At 41.5% G+C, this 16,894-nt stretch overlaps 1 protein-coding gene across 1 annotated transcript in view; it reads left to right on the top strand.

The window, feature by feature from the left end:
* Positions 1–13,709: 13,709 nt before the first annotated feature.
* The window catches only part of ATP8A2 (ATPase phospholipid transporting 8A2), an 870,132-nt gene continuing 866,947 nt past the window's right edge, over positions 13,710–16,894 (top strand). Inside the window, exon 1 of the mRNA XM_089685820.1 lies at positions 13,710–13,844. Coding sequence (XP_089541946.1) covers positions 13,802–13,844 — 43 coding nt within the window. The 5' untranslated portion in view covers positions 13,710–13,801. The remainder of the gene's footprint in view (positions 13,845–16,894) is intronic.

Below are 16,894 nucleotides of genomic sequence, written 5' to 3'. Positions count from 1 at the left end.
ACTGAATTTTCACAACATAATTTTCACAAGAACGAGCAATAGGAATTAAAAGTGTATGCAAACCCAGGAACAAAAATGTAATAAATTGCAGTTTACTAGTCCTCGGATGTTGTAACTACATTACATTTCATTGTTAATTTTTTTTCCTTTTATTTTCACCTCGTGATCCTGCCAGTAATGCACCTCCTGTCTTAGGGTGACAACACCCACTCACTGTACTGTATCTATGGAAGAGCAGCATTGACACCGTAAGTTGTTTGCTTCTGTTACAGACTACAGAACACCTCCCCAGGTGTTAAGCCCCACTGTCTGCAGCCTGTTAAAGTATATTAATGTATGTGTACATATGCGTACCACTTAGTATATAGTTCAGCCTACAACCCATAATTTTGTAGGGAAGTGGAGGCAAAGAAGAGAGCACAGCCCCACAGCCCACTCCTACTTTCTTCTGTCCTAAATTAGCATGCATTTCAAGCTATTCAGAGCTAGATTCAGTTTCTTCTCCAAATCTGAAATGACCATTCTGCACACCAACAGATCATACCCATTCTAGGTCATCTTCATTAATTTGGTGGACAGGGAATCATGAGGGGACAGTTATGAGGATTTGTTACCAATCTGCTCCTATAAATTGCAAAATTCTATATTAAAATACCTAATAAATAATGATGAATCCTATATATTTGCTGTCAACTTTAATTTGAGTTCCTGGCTAACCAATCTTTTTATATGCAAATTGTAACCAATCAGGCAGGTCCTGACACAGCATAATGTAATCAGATTGTGTAGAGTCAGCTTTAAAGGGTATTTCCACTTTTGCAGTCAAATATATGTTTTGTGTTCTATGTGTTTGTATTCACACAGGCAGGGGCGGACTGACCATTTGGAAACTCGGGCACTGCCCGAGGGCCCGGGGTCAGTAGGGGCCCCCATGAGATGCCCTTAGTACCTTTTTCATAGGCTTTTTTGAGTTTGGGCAAGGACACAGGGGCCCCATGATCCCCTATTGCCCAGGGCCCCATGAGTTGTCAGTCCGCCCCTGCACACGGCTTACCTAAAAAAATTTTAAATAAAATATTTCTTACCCTTTATATGTTTCTAAAGAGAAGGTGTCATGGCTGATTTTATGAATTTTTGTACAGTCTTAAGCTGGCCATAGATGAGTAGTTTTTTTGATGGCCAGAAAAAAAAAGAACAAATTACTCCATTCGCAGACACAATGTTGATGGAGTATCTCCCCTCCCGCCATGGGACAAACTGCTGTCAAACGCTAAAAAGCAAAGACCCTAACAAAGGAAAAACTAATGGGGCTTTTCAAAGGCACACCATATGAAAGTATAGAAATGCACAACATGGAAACACTAGATAAAAGGGAACATGTTTTATTATATTATTATAAAAAAAAAAACAAAACACAAGTGTTAAGAAAGACAGCGGTCAAAATAGGTACATACATAATGAATCAACAAACACAAAATATATATCTATAAATGGCAACAGTGGGGAAAGGCTCTGGCCCGGGATGCAAAAGCATAACAGGCAAGAGTCCAGAAGCCTCACCGATAACACTAGAGAAATAAATCATCATTAAACAAGTAAAATACATAAATGTTTTTCCATAAAATTGAATATGGAAGTGTAAAAAATCAATCAAGATATCCAATGGCAACAACGGGCAAAAGACTCCAGGCTCGGGATGCAAAAGCATCACGGGCATGAGTCCTGGAGCCTCACCGATACCACTAGAAAACAGGTGAAATAACAAAATGTTTTTTCGTCATTAAACAGGTGAAATAACAAAATGTTTTTCATTGGATTGAATTAGAAAACTGGATAATCAATCAAGAGATTCAACGTGTTTCGTGGGATATGACCCACTTCTTCAGGGAATTTAGGAAAAACAAAACAACAGTACCTACAATGGAATCAAAAAGTACAAAACTAATTAACAATGAAAATACAGATGAAACATAATAATAAACTCAATGAAAATTTAAAGCAAAAATAGATAAATACAATAAAGGCAGAACTTACCAACCGATGATGGTGCTCAGTTCAACAGTAATACCTGATGTAGATGAAGATCAATATTGGTACAAAATATAAGGAGAAAGCTTTAATCAGTGGACAACGGGGAGGAAACCACCAGTCCAAGAGTATCTCTAGTCCTATTAGGGAACCAGCAATCCAGGAGTACCTCTGGTCAGATATATAGCAGAAAGCCAAACCAATGTTCTAAGGGTCCATAAGATAATTAATGATTAAAAACTAGAAAACTTTTTAAAATAAAAGAAAAACAAAAATATATAGGTCTCTTACTTCTCTAAAAACCAACTACACTCCTCCTCCCCAAAGTTAGTCGAAAAATTGCATTGATTACAGAGAAGGTCCAAAATAGAAAAAAAAACCCCACTGATCAACAAATGTTTTAAAAGTTGGCTTTTGAACAGAAATCCGCCACACTGATTGAAATTAATTTGATCCCTATTGAACTGGTCAAATTTCAGTCCATCTATGGCCAACTTTTCATTGTCTTTTTCAGATACAGAGTAAGGTATACCTCACTAAAATGCAATGTGGGGGCAGCAGAGTGGTTAACACTTCTACCTAGCAGCAGTAGGGTCATTGGTTCAATTCCCACCCACAACACTACCTGCCTGGAGTTTGCATGTTCTCCCTGTGCCTGCATGGGTTTCCTCCCACACTCCAAAGACATGCTGGTAGGTCAACTGGGTCCTGTCTAAATTGGCCCTAGTATACAGTATGTATGTGAATTAGGGACCTTAGATTGCAAGCTCCTTGAGGGCAGAGGCTTATGTTCCCTTGTGTAAAGTGACACTATGTGAGTACCTATAAACATGTAGGGCAGTGTCTACATTTTTAACCCTTTGTTAGAACAGAGAGTGTTTGAAACTAATTTACAACAGATAATGAAACACAGTACAGACAGGGCTACTTATGCTATTATTATAAAAAAAAATATTTTTATAAAAAAAAGTAACCAACAATATATATATATATTTTTTAAATTTGCTACGTTATTGGGATCATGTAACAAACATAAATTATGGCCAATTTGGCTGCAAAGGTGTAAATACACTTGCTAGGAGGTACTTTTCAATATTCAATTGTAAATGTAAGTTAGGTGCTTTTGTAAAGTGTGTGCCCAGTCACAGTCTACTATGGTTGTCCTGTGTTACAGTTTGAAATAAAATACATGACATGAAATAAAAAGACTATCAATTTCTCCCAACCTTTATCCACATGTGTTCTCCTTACACTGTTTCCATGTGGGTGTCCATTACTCCACTCCTCCTCTTGCTCTAATTATTTTATAATCAGACAGAGTCTGCAAATTTGTTTTATCACCTTTATTGTATTAGGTCACTGTTCATCAGGTACACCAAGTAGGTTTGTGTACAAAAAAGATTACTTGTGCCATCTACAGATTGAATTAAATATTGCAGCAAAGCACATTGCCTTACCTACTAAATTACAGTAGTTCTACTATGTTTGAAATATTTGCAACCTCGTCCATTCTGGTACAGGCACAGTTTTGCTAGTAATAGTAAAAGAGTCTGGGTGCAGTGTTTGACCAGGGACTTCACGTTTCATATATATAAAAAAAAAATACTATCGCACCTTTGTTTTAATTCTGCATTCTTCATACTGTTCACATCAATGACATTTCTATAATCAAAAAGGGATGGGGAGGACACTGAGCACAATACTGCATACTACATATTGATAATCAACAAGGAGACACATTGTTAGCCATGGATAATTTATTAGAAGTCATTGTAGACAGAATGGCTGTACATTGAATGGCTTTATGCAGGCACTGTATATGTCATGGTTACAATAACACAGGTGTAAATCCCTGAACATGGCTTGTGTGCAGGGGCGGAATGACAACTCAATAGGGGATCATGGGGCCCCTGTGTCCTTGCCCACACTCAAAGCACACCCAAAAAAGCCTATAAAAAGGTATCAGGGGCATGGGGGGTATGGGGTCCCCTACTGACCCCGGGCCCTCGGGCACTGCCCGAGTGCTCGAATGGTCAGTCTTCCCCTGCTTGTGTGCATCCACGGATTTACACCCATGCATGCTTTTACTCAAGCACAGTGTATACTCAAGTACAGTCATTCATTATCATGAGCTATGTGCTGCAGCTGTGTCTCCCATGCATGGAAATATTCTTGAAGTTTATATTGTATGCAGGGGCGGACTGACAACTCATGGGGCCCCCAGGCAATAGGGGATCATGGGGCCCCTGTGTACTTACCCAAACTCAAAAAAGCCTATGAAAAAGGTACACGGGGCATCTCATGGGGTCCGCTACTGACCCCGGGCCCTCGGCTAGTGCCCCAGTTTCAAAATGGTCAGTCCGCCCCTGATTGTATGGTCTCATGCAATTATGTGTACAAGGCCTTAAAAATTTGGACTACTTTCCTTTGTTTCTCAGATTGCATACAGTATATTAGTTAGAAGTAAGAACTCCAAAGCAAAGAAAATACCCAGTAATTCTGGTAGCCCCTCATGCCCAAGGCCGTCAACGCATGGGTCCACCTGGCCAGTGCCCAGGTGTATGGGGCTTTAGGCTCTACCACTATAGGCCGACAGGAGATGTGAAACCAGTGTCACTCACTACTTCTATCAGTAGGGAGGAAGAGAAAGCTGCTTCCTAAGTCCTAACCTGTCCTGATTACCTTCCAGGTAGTACTATGTACACAGGCATCTTATTCTGTGGTGCAGGTGCCAAACGCTGTTCAGTCTGGTACTGTAAGCTGTGTTTTTTCAAAAGACTATGTATGTATGTGAGTGTGTATGTATGTCTGTGAGTTTATGTATGTATGTACAGTATGTGTAAGCATTTGTGTATGTGAGTGTGTATGCATGTCAGTTTGTATGTATGTGTGTGTTTAACTATGTATGAATGTATGTGAGTGTGTGTATGTGTGTGAGTTTATGTATGTATGTACAGTTCGGTCCATATATATTTGGACACAGGCACAATTTTAGTTTTTTTTCAGGTATTTACCAAAGGGACCAAAAGTCATTGGACAATTGAATATAATCATAAATAAAATGTTAATTTTTAAAATTTTGATTAGAATCCTTTACTGGCAATGGCTGTCTGATGTATGGAACACATGGACATTACCAAAGACTGGGTTTCCTCCTTTCTGGTGGTTTGCCAGGCTCTAACTGCAGCTGTCTTTAGTTGTTCTTTGTTTGTGGGTCTTTCTGCCTTTAGTTTTGCCTTCAGCAAGTGAAATGCATGCTTAATTGGGTTGAGCTCAGGTGATTGACTTGGCCAATGCAGGATATTCCACTTTTTTTCCTTCAAAAGCTCCTGGGTTGCTTTTGCAGTGAGTTTTGGATCATTGTCCATGTGTACTGTGAAGCGCCGTCCAATCAACTTTGCTGCATTTGGCTGAATCTAGGCTGACAATATATCTGATATATCTTTAAAGTCTGCAGAATTCATCCGGCTGCTTCTGTCATCTGTCACATCATCAATAAACACCAATGACCCAGTGCCACTGGAAGCCATGCATGCCCATGCCATCACACTGCCTCCACCATGTTTTACAAATGACGTTGTTTGCTTTGGATTATGAGCTGTTCCAAGCCTTCTCCACACTTTTTTCTTAGTTTTATCAGTCGAAAGAATGCTTTTCCAGAACTGGTCTGGCTTTTTTAAATGTTTTTTGTCAAGGTTTACTCTGGCTTTTCTATTCTTCAGGCTTATGAATGGTTTGCACCTTGTGATGAACCCTCTGTATTTGCTCTTGTGAAGTCTTCTCTTGATTGTCGACTTTGACAATGATACGCCCACCTCCTGGAGAGTGTCTTTCACTTGTCTGAATGTTTTCTTTACCATAGAGAGGATCCTGTGATCATCCACCACTGTTTTCTTCCTTGAAATGTCCATACCTTTTTATATTGCTGAGCTCACCAGTGCATTCTTCTTTCCTCAGAATGTACCAAACTGTTGATTTGGCCACTCCTAATGTTTCTGCTATCTCTCTGATGGATTTGTTTAGTTTTTGATGCCTTACAATGGCCTGTTTCGCTTGCATGGAGTGTTCCTTTGAACACATGATGTAGGTTCACAGCAATAGATTCCAAATGCAAATACTACACTTAGCATCAACTCCAGACCTTTTACCTGCTTAATTGATGAAGAAATAATGGAGTAGCCCACACCTGGCCATGAAACAGCTTTTGATTTAATTGTCCAATTACTTTTGGTCCATTGAAAAAGGGGGGATGGCTACTCTTAAAAGCTGTAATTCCTAAACCGTTCCTCCAGTTTGGATGTACTTCCAGCCCATAACCATTATATAACTATAGCTTGAATATGTTTTGGTAAATACCTGAAAAAAACTAAAATTGTGCCTGTGTTCAAATATATATGGACCTAACTGTATATATGTATGTGAGTGTGCATTTATGTATGTGTGAGTTTATGCATGTATGTATGTGTACATATATTTATATGCGTGTTTGTATTCATGTCTGTACGTTACTGTTATGCTTTGTTCATATGGGCATTCTCAAGCGTACTCCGTGTAAGGGTTGTGTTTGCCCACTCAGGCATTGGATGCACATTCAACCCCATGCAGGCAATCCTATTCATGTCAACTGGGACACAGCAGCTGCATGGACAGGTATATGCAGGAGTCAGCGACTGTGCCAGATATAGTATGTTCTAAATCTGTGAAGGTTCTAATTTTTCCAGGTCGTGGTATAGATAGTAGCAATTAGTGGAAAATACCCCAACATTTATATCTACTAATTCACCTGAATTCAATCACCATGGAATGTGTCAAGGCAGATGTAGGTTATCCAAGAGCACAAAAGGTGTGAGAGTTTGTGAAATCTAAATATTTAAGTCAGCCTCCTCAACCTATTTACCCCAACGGAACACTTAAATAATTTTCAGTTCTCAGGAAATCCCTGCTAAAATAAATTCAGTGGGAATATTGCCCCTTATGTTGGGGGCCAGTGAGAATGCCCCTCTTATAGAGGGGGTGAGAATGCCACCATTACAAACAGCTAAAAAGATAATTGGTGTAATGTTACTGGCTCTACCAAGTGGTGTTGGTCCCAGAACTATGCAGACATCTTCAGATAAGGGATCAATCAGCTCAAGGAATACCTAGCAACCTCTGGAGGAACCCTAGGTTTCCATGGAACCCTGGTTGAGAAAGGCTTACCTACATGATACATAGATTTATACATACAGCACATCTAAAAGAACCAACACCATTACAGAGAAACCTGATATATGCAGTACAGTGTAGTGAAGAATGCAAAGGTTTGTACACTGGGGAAACAAAACAACCACTTAACAAATGGATGACCCAACATAGGAAAGCAAGCTTTGCAGATCAGGACTCAGAAGTCTACCTATACCAAAGCCTTCTTAGCTTTCACCCTGAGCATTAATGGGGCTGGGAATTGTATGTAAAACAGTTAACCTCAAGCATCACTCATGGTAACCATTTTTACATACAATTCTGAGTATCGTTCAGGGTTAACACCAAGGAGGTCAGGTGGTTAAGAATGGCGCAGATCAGAAAACACCCATTCACAGATCCTGTTCTGAGTATTTTAGGGTTAACAGCTGTCATGTGCTGACCAGCTGAGGCTAGCAAAAGACCAAAGCAAGTACTATCTGTACTCAATTTGTTTGGAAGATGTGCAGGGAGGTGTCATGGTCCTAATTGACCCAAATAAAGCAGTGTGGTCACAGCTCTTTTGGCAATACTTCTACTGCACTTCGTTCTGCACTCATGTGACTCAGATTCTGTCATATTCCTTTCTGGCATAACATTGTGCATTCAAATTCGTAAAAGTCAGAATTCTTACAGCAGATCCTATGCGTTTCCATTAGGAATGGTGTTTGTTTCAATAAAATATGCAGCAGCTGTGTTTATGTAAAGTGCGGAGTTAACCAACTCCAGTGATGATCGCTCTCAGTCTTCCAAGCTGTTGTCCTGCAAGCTGGAAAATCTCAATGCAGAGCATGGCTGAGAGTGCTACTGTCATGTTGTCTCTGGGAACAGCAACAGAATAGTGACCCTACATTTGCCTCCTGTCTTAATTGAAAGAGTTATCTTCACCTCTGTGAATCTACCCAGTGAGAAAACAGACAGCAATAAAAGCTTGACAGGGACTCTTCCCTAATCTATACAAAACTAAAATAAAAACAGTTTTGGCAGTGCTTACACTCTACCATATATTGTGATAATTACTGGCATCTATCAATACATATATACTGTAGCTTAAAAACAATTCCTTAAATTTCATTTAAGAGGGAGTTGAATATAACTAAATTTGAGGTAGAAAACCTATTTAACCCCTTGTCTACCTAGGTATAAATGTCCTGATAGTCAAGGGGTTAAAACAAGCTAGGCACTATATTTTAGAAAACAAATGCCCGATCACTTGTACAGGGCTCCAAAGTTGCCAATTCTCCCCACTGCCAGTGTCTGTGATGGTTCTCTTTTGCTCCTCCGGACAGCCCCAGACTTCGACACACTGCTATAACATTTAGACCAGGAGCAAATCAGGGAACATCTGTTCTCCGATCTCCTCTGCAACGAATGAACCTGACAGCAACATGTACTATGTCACTTCCAGGTTCAGATATATTATTCCCTGGCTGCTGTTGGGAAGAGCAGGGAAGTCATTGAGAGTTTAATAGACCCTTGGGGGTTTATTTACTAAAGCTGGAGAGTCCAAAATCAGACTCACTTCTGCATAGAAACCAATCAGCTTCCAGGTTTCATTGCCAAAGCTTCATTGAACAAGCTGAGGTTAGAAGCTGATTGGTTTCTATGCAGAAGGGAGTCTGATTTTGGACTCTCCAGCTTTAGTAAATAAACCCCTTGATGTCTCCATAAAGAGGACCTGTCACCTGCCCATATATCACATAGGGGCCTTTTTAGTCCTCTTGTGATAGCAACACAGTTAAATAAAAAAAAAAGTGTGAAAAAATTAATTTTAATAAACAAGTACAAATGTTGAAAAAAATGTAAAAGCACCCTTATTGTACTCATACACACCTAATGCAAGCTTACATGAATGGTACGCACATGCAAACACATATTGTTCAGGTTTGCAGTTGCAATTATACCTGTCAGCAGGGCTGCTGTTAGAAATTACAAGGCCCCTCACAGCCAACCTGACAGCCCCCCCCCCCAAAAAAAAATCAAAACATTTTACTAGGCTTCAGTTATGAATGAACACAGCAAGTGATCAGTACTGATCACTCGTTGTATTAATTCAGGAAAGGAAAGGGCTGGTAAATGTGCCATATTTACCAGATCCTTCTCCCACTCTCCATCCTGAAGGATCCTATTGTGTGCTTGCAGCTGCCAAAGGGAAGGAGAGGAGGGAAGTTGACAGCACTGTGGCGGTGGAGGCACACAAGGGGGCAACATATGGTGCATAGGCAGGGTGAGGGGCAATTACTGGAACCAATCCCCTGTATGACTCTCTCTGCAGAAGCTGAAAGCCAGTGGAAGGGAGAGGAGAAGAAGCCAGCTTTCAGCTGCTACAGAGAGAGCCACACAGGGGATCATTTTAGTGACTACCCCCCCCACCACCATGCTGATTACCCTCCCCTGCCTACATCCAATTCACCCAGCTGCCTGGGCCCCCCTGCTGGCCTGGGCCCTATACAGGAGGATTGGTGTTACCCCCTTATCCATGGCCCTGCCTGTATGCAATAAAATGTAATCAAATATTATAAAAGGTTTATAAAGACTTCATTATAACAAAAGTTAAGTTTGCTCAGTGATAGGCCTTTTTTGTTGAATTACTGAATCAAGGTCTCAGTAATAATTCACCTGCTTCAGAATTGTCGCTTTTATGATAAGAGCAACAGCTGTGGTGGTGACATCATGTTTACATTATGTGTGTATTACACAGCTCATCCTTCATTAACTCCATACACTGTTCTTCTCAGCCTGTCAATGTCAAGATTCTTCTATTTATCTTCCAAGCACAAGTAGAGGCAGGTGAGCACACACAGTGAAGAGGTCTTCTCCATCTTTTGTGTTTTAACATCTTCCATTTACTGCCATAATTGTTTGCAGCTTATGAAATAAACAGACAACATGCTGTATGTTGAGAATGGAAAATTAAACACTACCACTGCTAAAAACCGCACTGTACTTGAGAATGAAAAAAAACACATCAGTTGCTACAAGACAGGGAGCAGGACAGGGACAAATGAAGGACTGGGAGCATGACAAGGTCAGGCATCTAGTAGACCAAAAGCATGTCTGAACCAGAGAAGTAGAAGGCTGTCAGATTGTCAGGGAAAGAGAAACAGGGGGCCCCCTGAGGGCACATCAGTGATTGGGGAGACAGGGGAACACCCAGGAGCATTAGAAAAATCATGACCAAGGCTAACTTGGATCATGTGAAGATGTCATATTTGGTTGTCTCCTGCCTTGTAGAGTCAATGACATTGATTACTGTCCTGATAGCAGCTTTCTCCCCCTTCCCTACCCAAGACAAGCAGCACTGGCTTTTCCCCACCTAGGTCTCATCTATATGAATGCTTGGAAGAGATGACCTTTCATATCTATATGCATGCCCTATATCTGAGGGCAGTTAGATCACATCTGCTTTCCACCCTGTGAGGCCTATGGGAACCCTACTATTAATAAATACAACCAAAACTGATTGAAATACATAAATGAGATCTGAATATATACATGACTTTAACAAACTCAATGAATTAACTTACTGGTATACAGTATGTGTATCAAAGAGAGAATGGAGGAGACCTTTATTGGTGTTCTTCAGAAAGCTAAAATGGCATTGCAGTGGCAGATAGGGAATCTTATTAAGAAGACACTCCCTATTCTTGTTTAAAGGAATAATAAAAACAGGTGCAGTTGCAGTGAACATCCAATAGATGGTGGCTCCCTACTCACTGATGATGTACAGAACACCCTCTCTATTTGTCCTATTTACCATTATCACCAGAAGTGAAAGTGAAAGGCAAGCCCAAAATTTGGGTTGTCGCCAAAACAGTATGTAACTATATGGCTAATGTGTAAGGTAAAGTCTACGGGCTTGGAAAAATCTGTATGTAAATGGATAGAAAACTGGCTAAAAGATTGTATTCAGAGAGTAGTGGTTAACGATTCATACTCTGAATGGTCTAGGGATGTCAGTGGTATACACCAAGATTCAGTGTTGGGACCCTTACTTTTTAATATATTTATAAACAATATAGGGTCTGAGACTAAAAATCCCATTTCAGTCTTTGCAGATGACACCAAGCTGTGCAGTGGAATAACGTCCTTACAGGATGTCTCCAACTTACAAGCTGACCTCAATGCACTGTTTAATTGGGCAACTATGTGGCAAATGAGGTTTAATGTTGATAAATGTAAGGTTATGCACTTGGGGGCTAAGAATATGCATGCATCATACATAGTGGGGGGGTACAACTGGGGGGGTCAATGGTGGAGAAGGATCTGGGAGTTCTGGTAGATCACAAGCTTAATAATGGCATGCAATGCCAAGCAGCAGATTCTAAAGCGAGCAAAATCCTCTCTTGTATTGCAAGAGGTATAGACTCTAGAGAGAGAGACATCATATTACTCCAGTACAAATCATTAGTAAGACCTCATCTGGAAGATGCAGTTCAGTTTTGGGCACCAATTCACAAAAAGAACATTGGGGAACTGGAGAAAGTACAGAGAAGGGCAACCAAACTGATATGAGGCATGGAGGAGCTCAGCTATGAGGAAAGATTAGAGGAACTGAATTTATTCTCTCTTGAGAAGAGGAGATTAAGGGGGGATATGATCAACATGTATAAATACATCAGCGGTTTATATAGTGAACTCGGTGTAGAGCTATTCACCCTGAGGTCATCACAGAGGACAAGGGGGCACTCTTTATGTCTGGAGGAAAATAAATGTAATCTCCAAACACGGAAAGGTTTCTTCCCAGTGAGAGCTGTGAAAATGTGGAATAGACTCCCTCAAGAGTTGGTTCTGGCCAGCTCAGTGGATTGCTTTAAAAAAGGCCTGGATTGTGTCTTAGATACACAGAATATAACTGGATACTAACATTTATAGGTAAAGTTGATCCAGGGAATATCCGATTGCCTCTCGGGGGATCAGGAAGGAATTTGTTTCCCTGCAGGAGCAAATTGGGTCTTGCTTTGCTGGGTTTTTTTTGCCTTCCTCTGGATCAACTGTTGGTATAGGATTATAACTTTTTTTTTTTTTAATGGTTGAACTGGATGGACTTTTGTCTTTTTTCAGCCAGACTAACTATGTAACAGTAATAGAGGGGAAATCTCCCAATAGGGATACAAGTTCTGGTGACCCTGGTGACAATCAGGGATTGCCTCAATTTGGAGTGATTCTGTTACATCCTGTTATTGCAATTAGACTGGATGTGAAGGGAAATGTCCCCAATGGTACATAAATGGGTAAAAAACAAACAAAAAAAAACCCTGCTAGCTGTTGTAACCTTCCCATATGCTTTGTAAAAGGAAAAGTGGTATTGAAATAATTTTTTTAAAAAGTTGCTGACAGTTTTTATCACAGGTCTCTTCTGAATTCTTCCTCCTGCCTCCCAGCTGTCATGTACACTGAGCCATGCATGCGCAGCTCAGAACACATGTATGGTATCCAATCTGTGGCAAGATCATGTGACTCCTGTGTGCATGCATAGGAGTGACGTCCCTTCTACTTAGGCATTCAAGCAACCAAACAGACTGAACCCGGAAGGAAGACTGTCCTACGTGTGGCAAAGTAGCACACATACCATTTTGAACTACGGGAGCCACATGTTTTTTAACTGCATTTGCAAAAAACCCATGTCTATTTTACTTCATTTATGGTGCCATTAACAGTGAATGGTACTGCAAGCGTGGCATTTTTTTTGCACATTTCATAAGCGTGTGCAAAATTGTGCAATTTTGTGCCTGTTGATGAAACACTATGGTGTGAATGCAGCCTCAGATCATACCTGGAGTTCAGCTGTAGCCTCCGTTGACACTACTGCATTTTCTCCTGTGTTTGGTGTCATGATAGTATGAACGACAATGGAAATCACTTTTTTCTATGGTGCCTGTTCACATCAATGCAGCACAGCGCAGTGTATCTTTTAAGAAGGTGCAAGCGCTTCTGCTTGTGCAGTGCAGCAGGTTTTTTTGATACATAGACTTCAATGAGAGTGCTTGGAAAGTATATATAAAATGCACAAACATGGTGTTTTTGGTAGAGATTTGTGTATAAAATGTAGTCCTCCTACTAGAAAACAAACGCATGAAAAAACGCATGCAAAAACATGCTACAAAACACACAATTATGCAGCAGCACTAGTGTGAATCTAGACTTCATTTTATTAGTTTTTTTTAAACTGTATCACATTTTATCTAACCTCTACCTACACAGCAAAATACAATAAAAACATGTCAAGTAAATTGGGATTCTCTGATCTATCTACAGAGATCTCCTTGGATAAAATAGAACCTTATGCATCCCACAATACAGAGAACTCGTACGGCCTGTCCTGCTGTGCTTTGCATTTAGCAGGCTAATACCTGTGTGTAGTGAGTGTAAGCCTATAAGCCCAGGCTGGCTCCATTCCCCTCTGGAGCATGGGTGACTTCCTGTGTGTGTGTGCCCCCTCCCTGCTGTCAGTGAGTGTGTGGCTGGGAGGGATGCATTAGCAGCTCTCTGCAGATAGGTGTACTGTATCCTCATCCACATTTCCTGGTGTGCTGCAGCCTCTTTAAAAATAATGTCCTTGCAGAGGAAATCAAAGAAGATCCACTCCTCAGGGGGTAAGTGTCTCTTTAAGATTGGGGGATAGTGATCGGAGGAGGAGAGAGAGTGCTAGGTGGAATAATAGCATGATGACGCTCTGTCTGCATTGTTTTTTCTGCATCTCCATCCATCTGCCTCTGCATACATGATTATGCCTCTAATATAAAGTACCCTGTCCCTGTATAAAGCAGCACAGGCTGTGCATTGGGTGTTGTGTCATCAGATCATTGTCATACCCTGTCAGGGGTGGTGCATACAGCTGTCACTCTAGCCTGCAGGATCACTAGCTGTCAGGGTTCCCTGACTCATCTGTTCTGTAATTGTATAGGAGGAACACATGACAGTGCAGCCATAGGCAGGTACACAGCTGTCAGCTCAGAGCAGTGTTGGGCTGCACCATTCAGTACATGTGTTCAAGTCAGCAGCTTTCTGTATTGGGGGGGGGATGGCAGATCATTGGCTGCTTCTGTGTATTCATAGAATACTATTAAACATACTGAGTGCTCACTTCATTAGATTACATAGTGCTTTCCTCTGTGTAGCGTGCTAACACCCCTGAAGCTAATTTTTAGTGTCATTTCATAATGATTCACTTATGTGTGCTACTATCTGCAATTACAGTACAAATCGCATCCAAGTTGAGTCCAAGTTGCACTACATAATTGCACTGAAAGTCGCATCAAGATCGGAGCACAGGAGTGTAAACCTGCCCTAAAAGGCTTCTCTGTTTTACTTACAGATCTTTCCAATGTTTTCCGTCTTTTGATAGTTAAACCAGAAGTGTTATCTGTTCATTGTATGATTTAGAATTGTTTATAACACACAGTGCTTGATCAAACTAAGGCCCCATTCACATCTCGCAATTTGGGATCACGGGGAGAATCGTTGTGATTCTGCTCACGATCCCAAATTGCGTGGCAATCGTAGCACAACTCGCTGCACGAGCTTAGATACCATTATCCTTCAATGGCACCTCAAACACCTTGTGATTCGGCCGCAATCACGCAGCAATCGTGGCAAACTGCACCTTCACAAATTAAATGAAGTTTGTCACCCAGAAAGGAGCAGGAGCTTCTTTTCGGGCAACAAACACTAATAGTGCAGCCTACTCAAGTGAAAGGGCTGCCCTATGTGACACACAGAATCGCATGAAAATCACAATGTGAAAATTGCATAGCGGCAATGCTCGTTTCCCCTATGCAATGATGTGAACAGGGACTAAACCAATCTACTTTATTAAGAAAAATGTGTTTATTTATCATTTAAAAGTGCAGCACTCTTATATAAGTATAGGACCTTAACCCCTTGGCGCCGGTGCCTCTCGGCCCTTTAAGGGTTTCAGAAGCCGGGAGGCAGGGCAGGGTTTAGGGTCATGTGACTGCCGTGACACGCCTTTTACATGATCGGGAAAGGTCCCGATCGAAAGAGGAGATCGGGGCCTTTCCTTGAGTACCAGACATGTGTGCTGGGAGCGCGCAGGGCGCGCGCCCTCAGCACATATGTTCTTTTTTAATAGAATGCAAATATGCGGCCGCTCGGGGTCTAGGCCCAGACGCCGGGAGGCTGCACATTTGCGTTCGGCCGGTGTGAAGAGGTTAAAGCGGAGTTCCAGTTCAATTAAAAAAAATTAAAAGTCAGCAACTACAAAAACTTTGGCTGCTGACTTTTATAATACAGACACTCACCTGTCCCTCGTCCAGCGTTGTTCTCACCACAGTTGGTTTCACTGGCCGTCTTCTCTCCCCAGCATTGGCATCTTCAGGGTGGGCTCCCGGCTGGGACAGCTTGTGGCTTCACAGCCTGGTGCCCACTGTGCGTGCATGAGAAGCGGTGCACTTTGTGAATGGTCCCATAGTCTTCTGGGACCTGTCACGTGTCCCAGAAGACTACGGGGAGGGAGGGGGGAGAACAACTTCCGCTTCTGATCGCCTTATGCAATCACAGCAGAAGTGGGAGTGAGTACCTATCAAATTCGGGTTCATTGTGGAAATTTCCCTTCACTTCCTGTCCCCTAGTCAAAATAGGAAGTGAGAGGAAATCCCTGCAAATTAAAGGAATCCCGTGCCCACCCCCAAGTCACCAGAACTAGTGTTCGTATTGGAAGATTTCCCCTCTTTTACTGTTCTGGGGACAACCCATAATTTGGGATGTTGTTTTACTTTCACTTTTAATTATAATGGTAAACAAGACAAATAGGGTGAATCTCTCTAACAGGGACACAGACAGCAATAAACATTGACAGGTGTTCTAATCCCTCTGCGCTCTATCCAAATATAAAAAATGTGTTGCCTTTAGTTATGCTTTAAAGAAAAATTAGAGTAAAGTGCAAAATATCAATATTAAGTGCTAAGTGTATGGAACATATACACTGATCAGCCATAACATTATGACCACCCACCATGTCCCGTCGAGGCATGGACTCTACTAGAACTCTGAAGGTATGCTGTGGTATCTGACACCAAGCTGTCAGTAAGTCCTGTGAGTTGCGAGGTGAGGCCTTCATGGATTGGACTTGTTTTTCTAGCACATCTCACAGATATTCAGTTGGTTTGAGATCTGGAGGCCAAGTTAACACTTTAAACTCGTCTTTGTGTTCCTCAAACCATTCTTAAATTCATCAGACCTGGTCACCTTCTTCTATTGCTCTATGGTCCAGTGCTGATGGTCACGTGCCCATTGTATACGCTTTTGGATATGGACATGGGTCAGTATGGGCATTGTGACTGGCCGGTGGCTATGCAGTCCCATATGCAACAAACTGTGATGCACTGTGTGTTCTGAGACCTTTCTATTGAAACCAACATTAACTTTTTTCATCAATTTGAGCTACAGTAGTGAGTCTTGGCCACCCATGTCCCTGTCACCAGTTTGCTGGCTTTTCTTCCTTGGAACACTTTTATTAGGCCCTGACCACTGCAGACTGAGCTGCAGTTTCGTGGTTGCTCTGACCGTTGTCCTGTCATGGCAATTTGGCCCCTGCCACAGTTGCTCATATACTTACGCTTGCTCATTTTTTCTGCGTTCAATACATCAACTTCACAATTCACTTGCTGCCTTATATATCCCA

This window comes from Staurois parvus, unplaced genomic scaffold (genome assembly GCF_062004578.1).
Source record: "Staurois parvus isolate SC_StPar_1 unplaced genomic scaffold, SC_StPar_1.0 ptg000387l, whole genome shotgun sequence".
In the NCBI taxonomy this organism is placed as follows: domain Eukaryota; kingdom Metazoa; phylum Chordata; class Amphibia; order Anura; family Ranidae; genus Staurois; species Staurois parvus.
The sequence above is the reverse complement of the archived record's forward strand: the minus strand, read 5'-3'. Positions and strand labels throughout refer to the sequence as shown.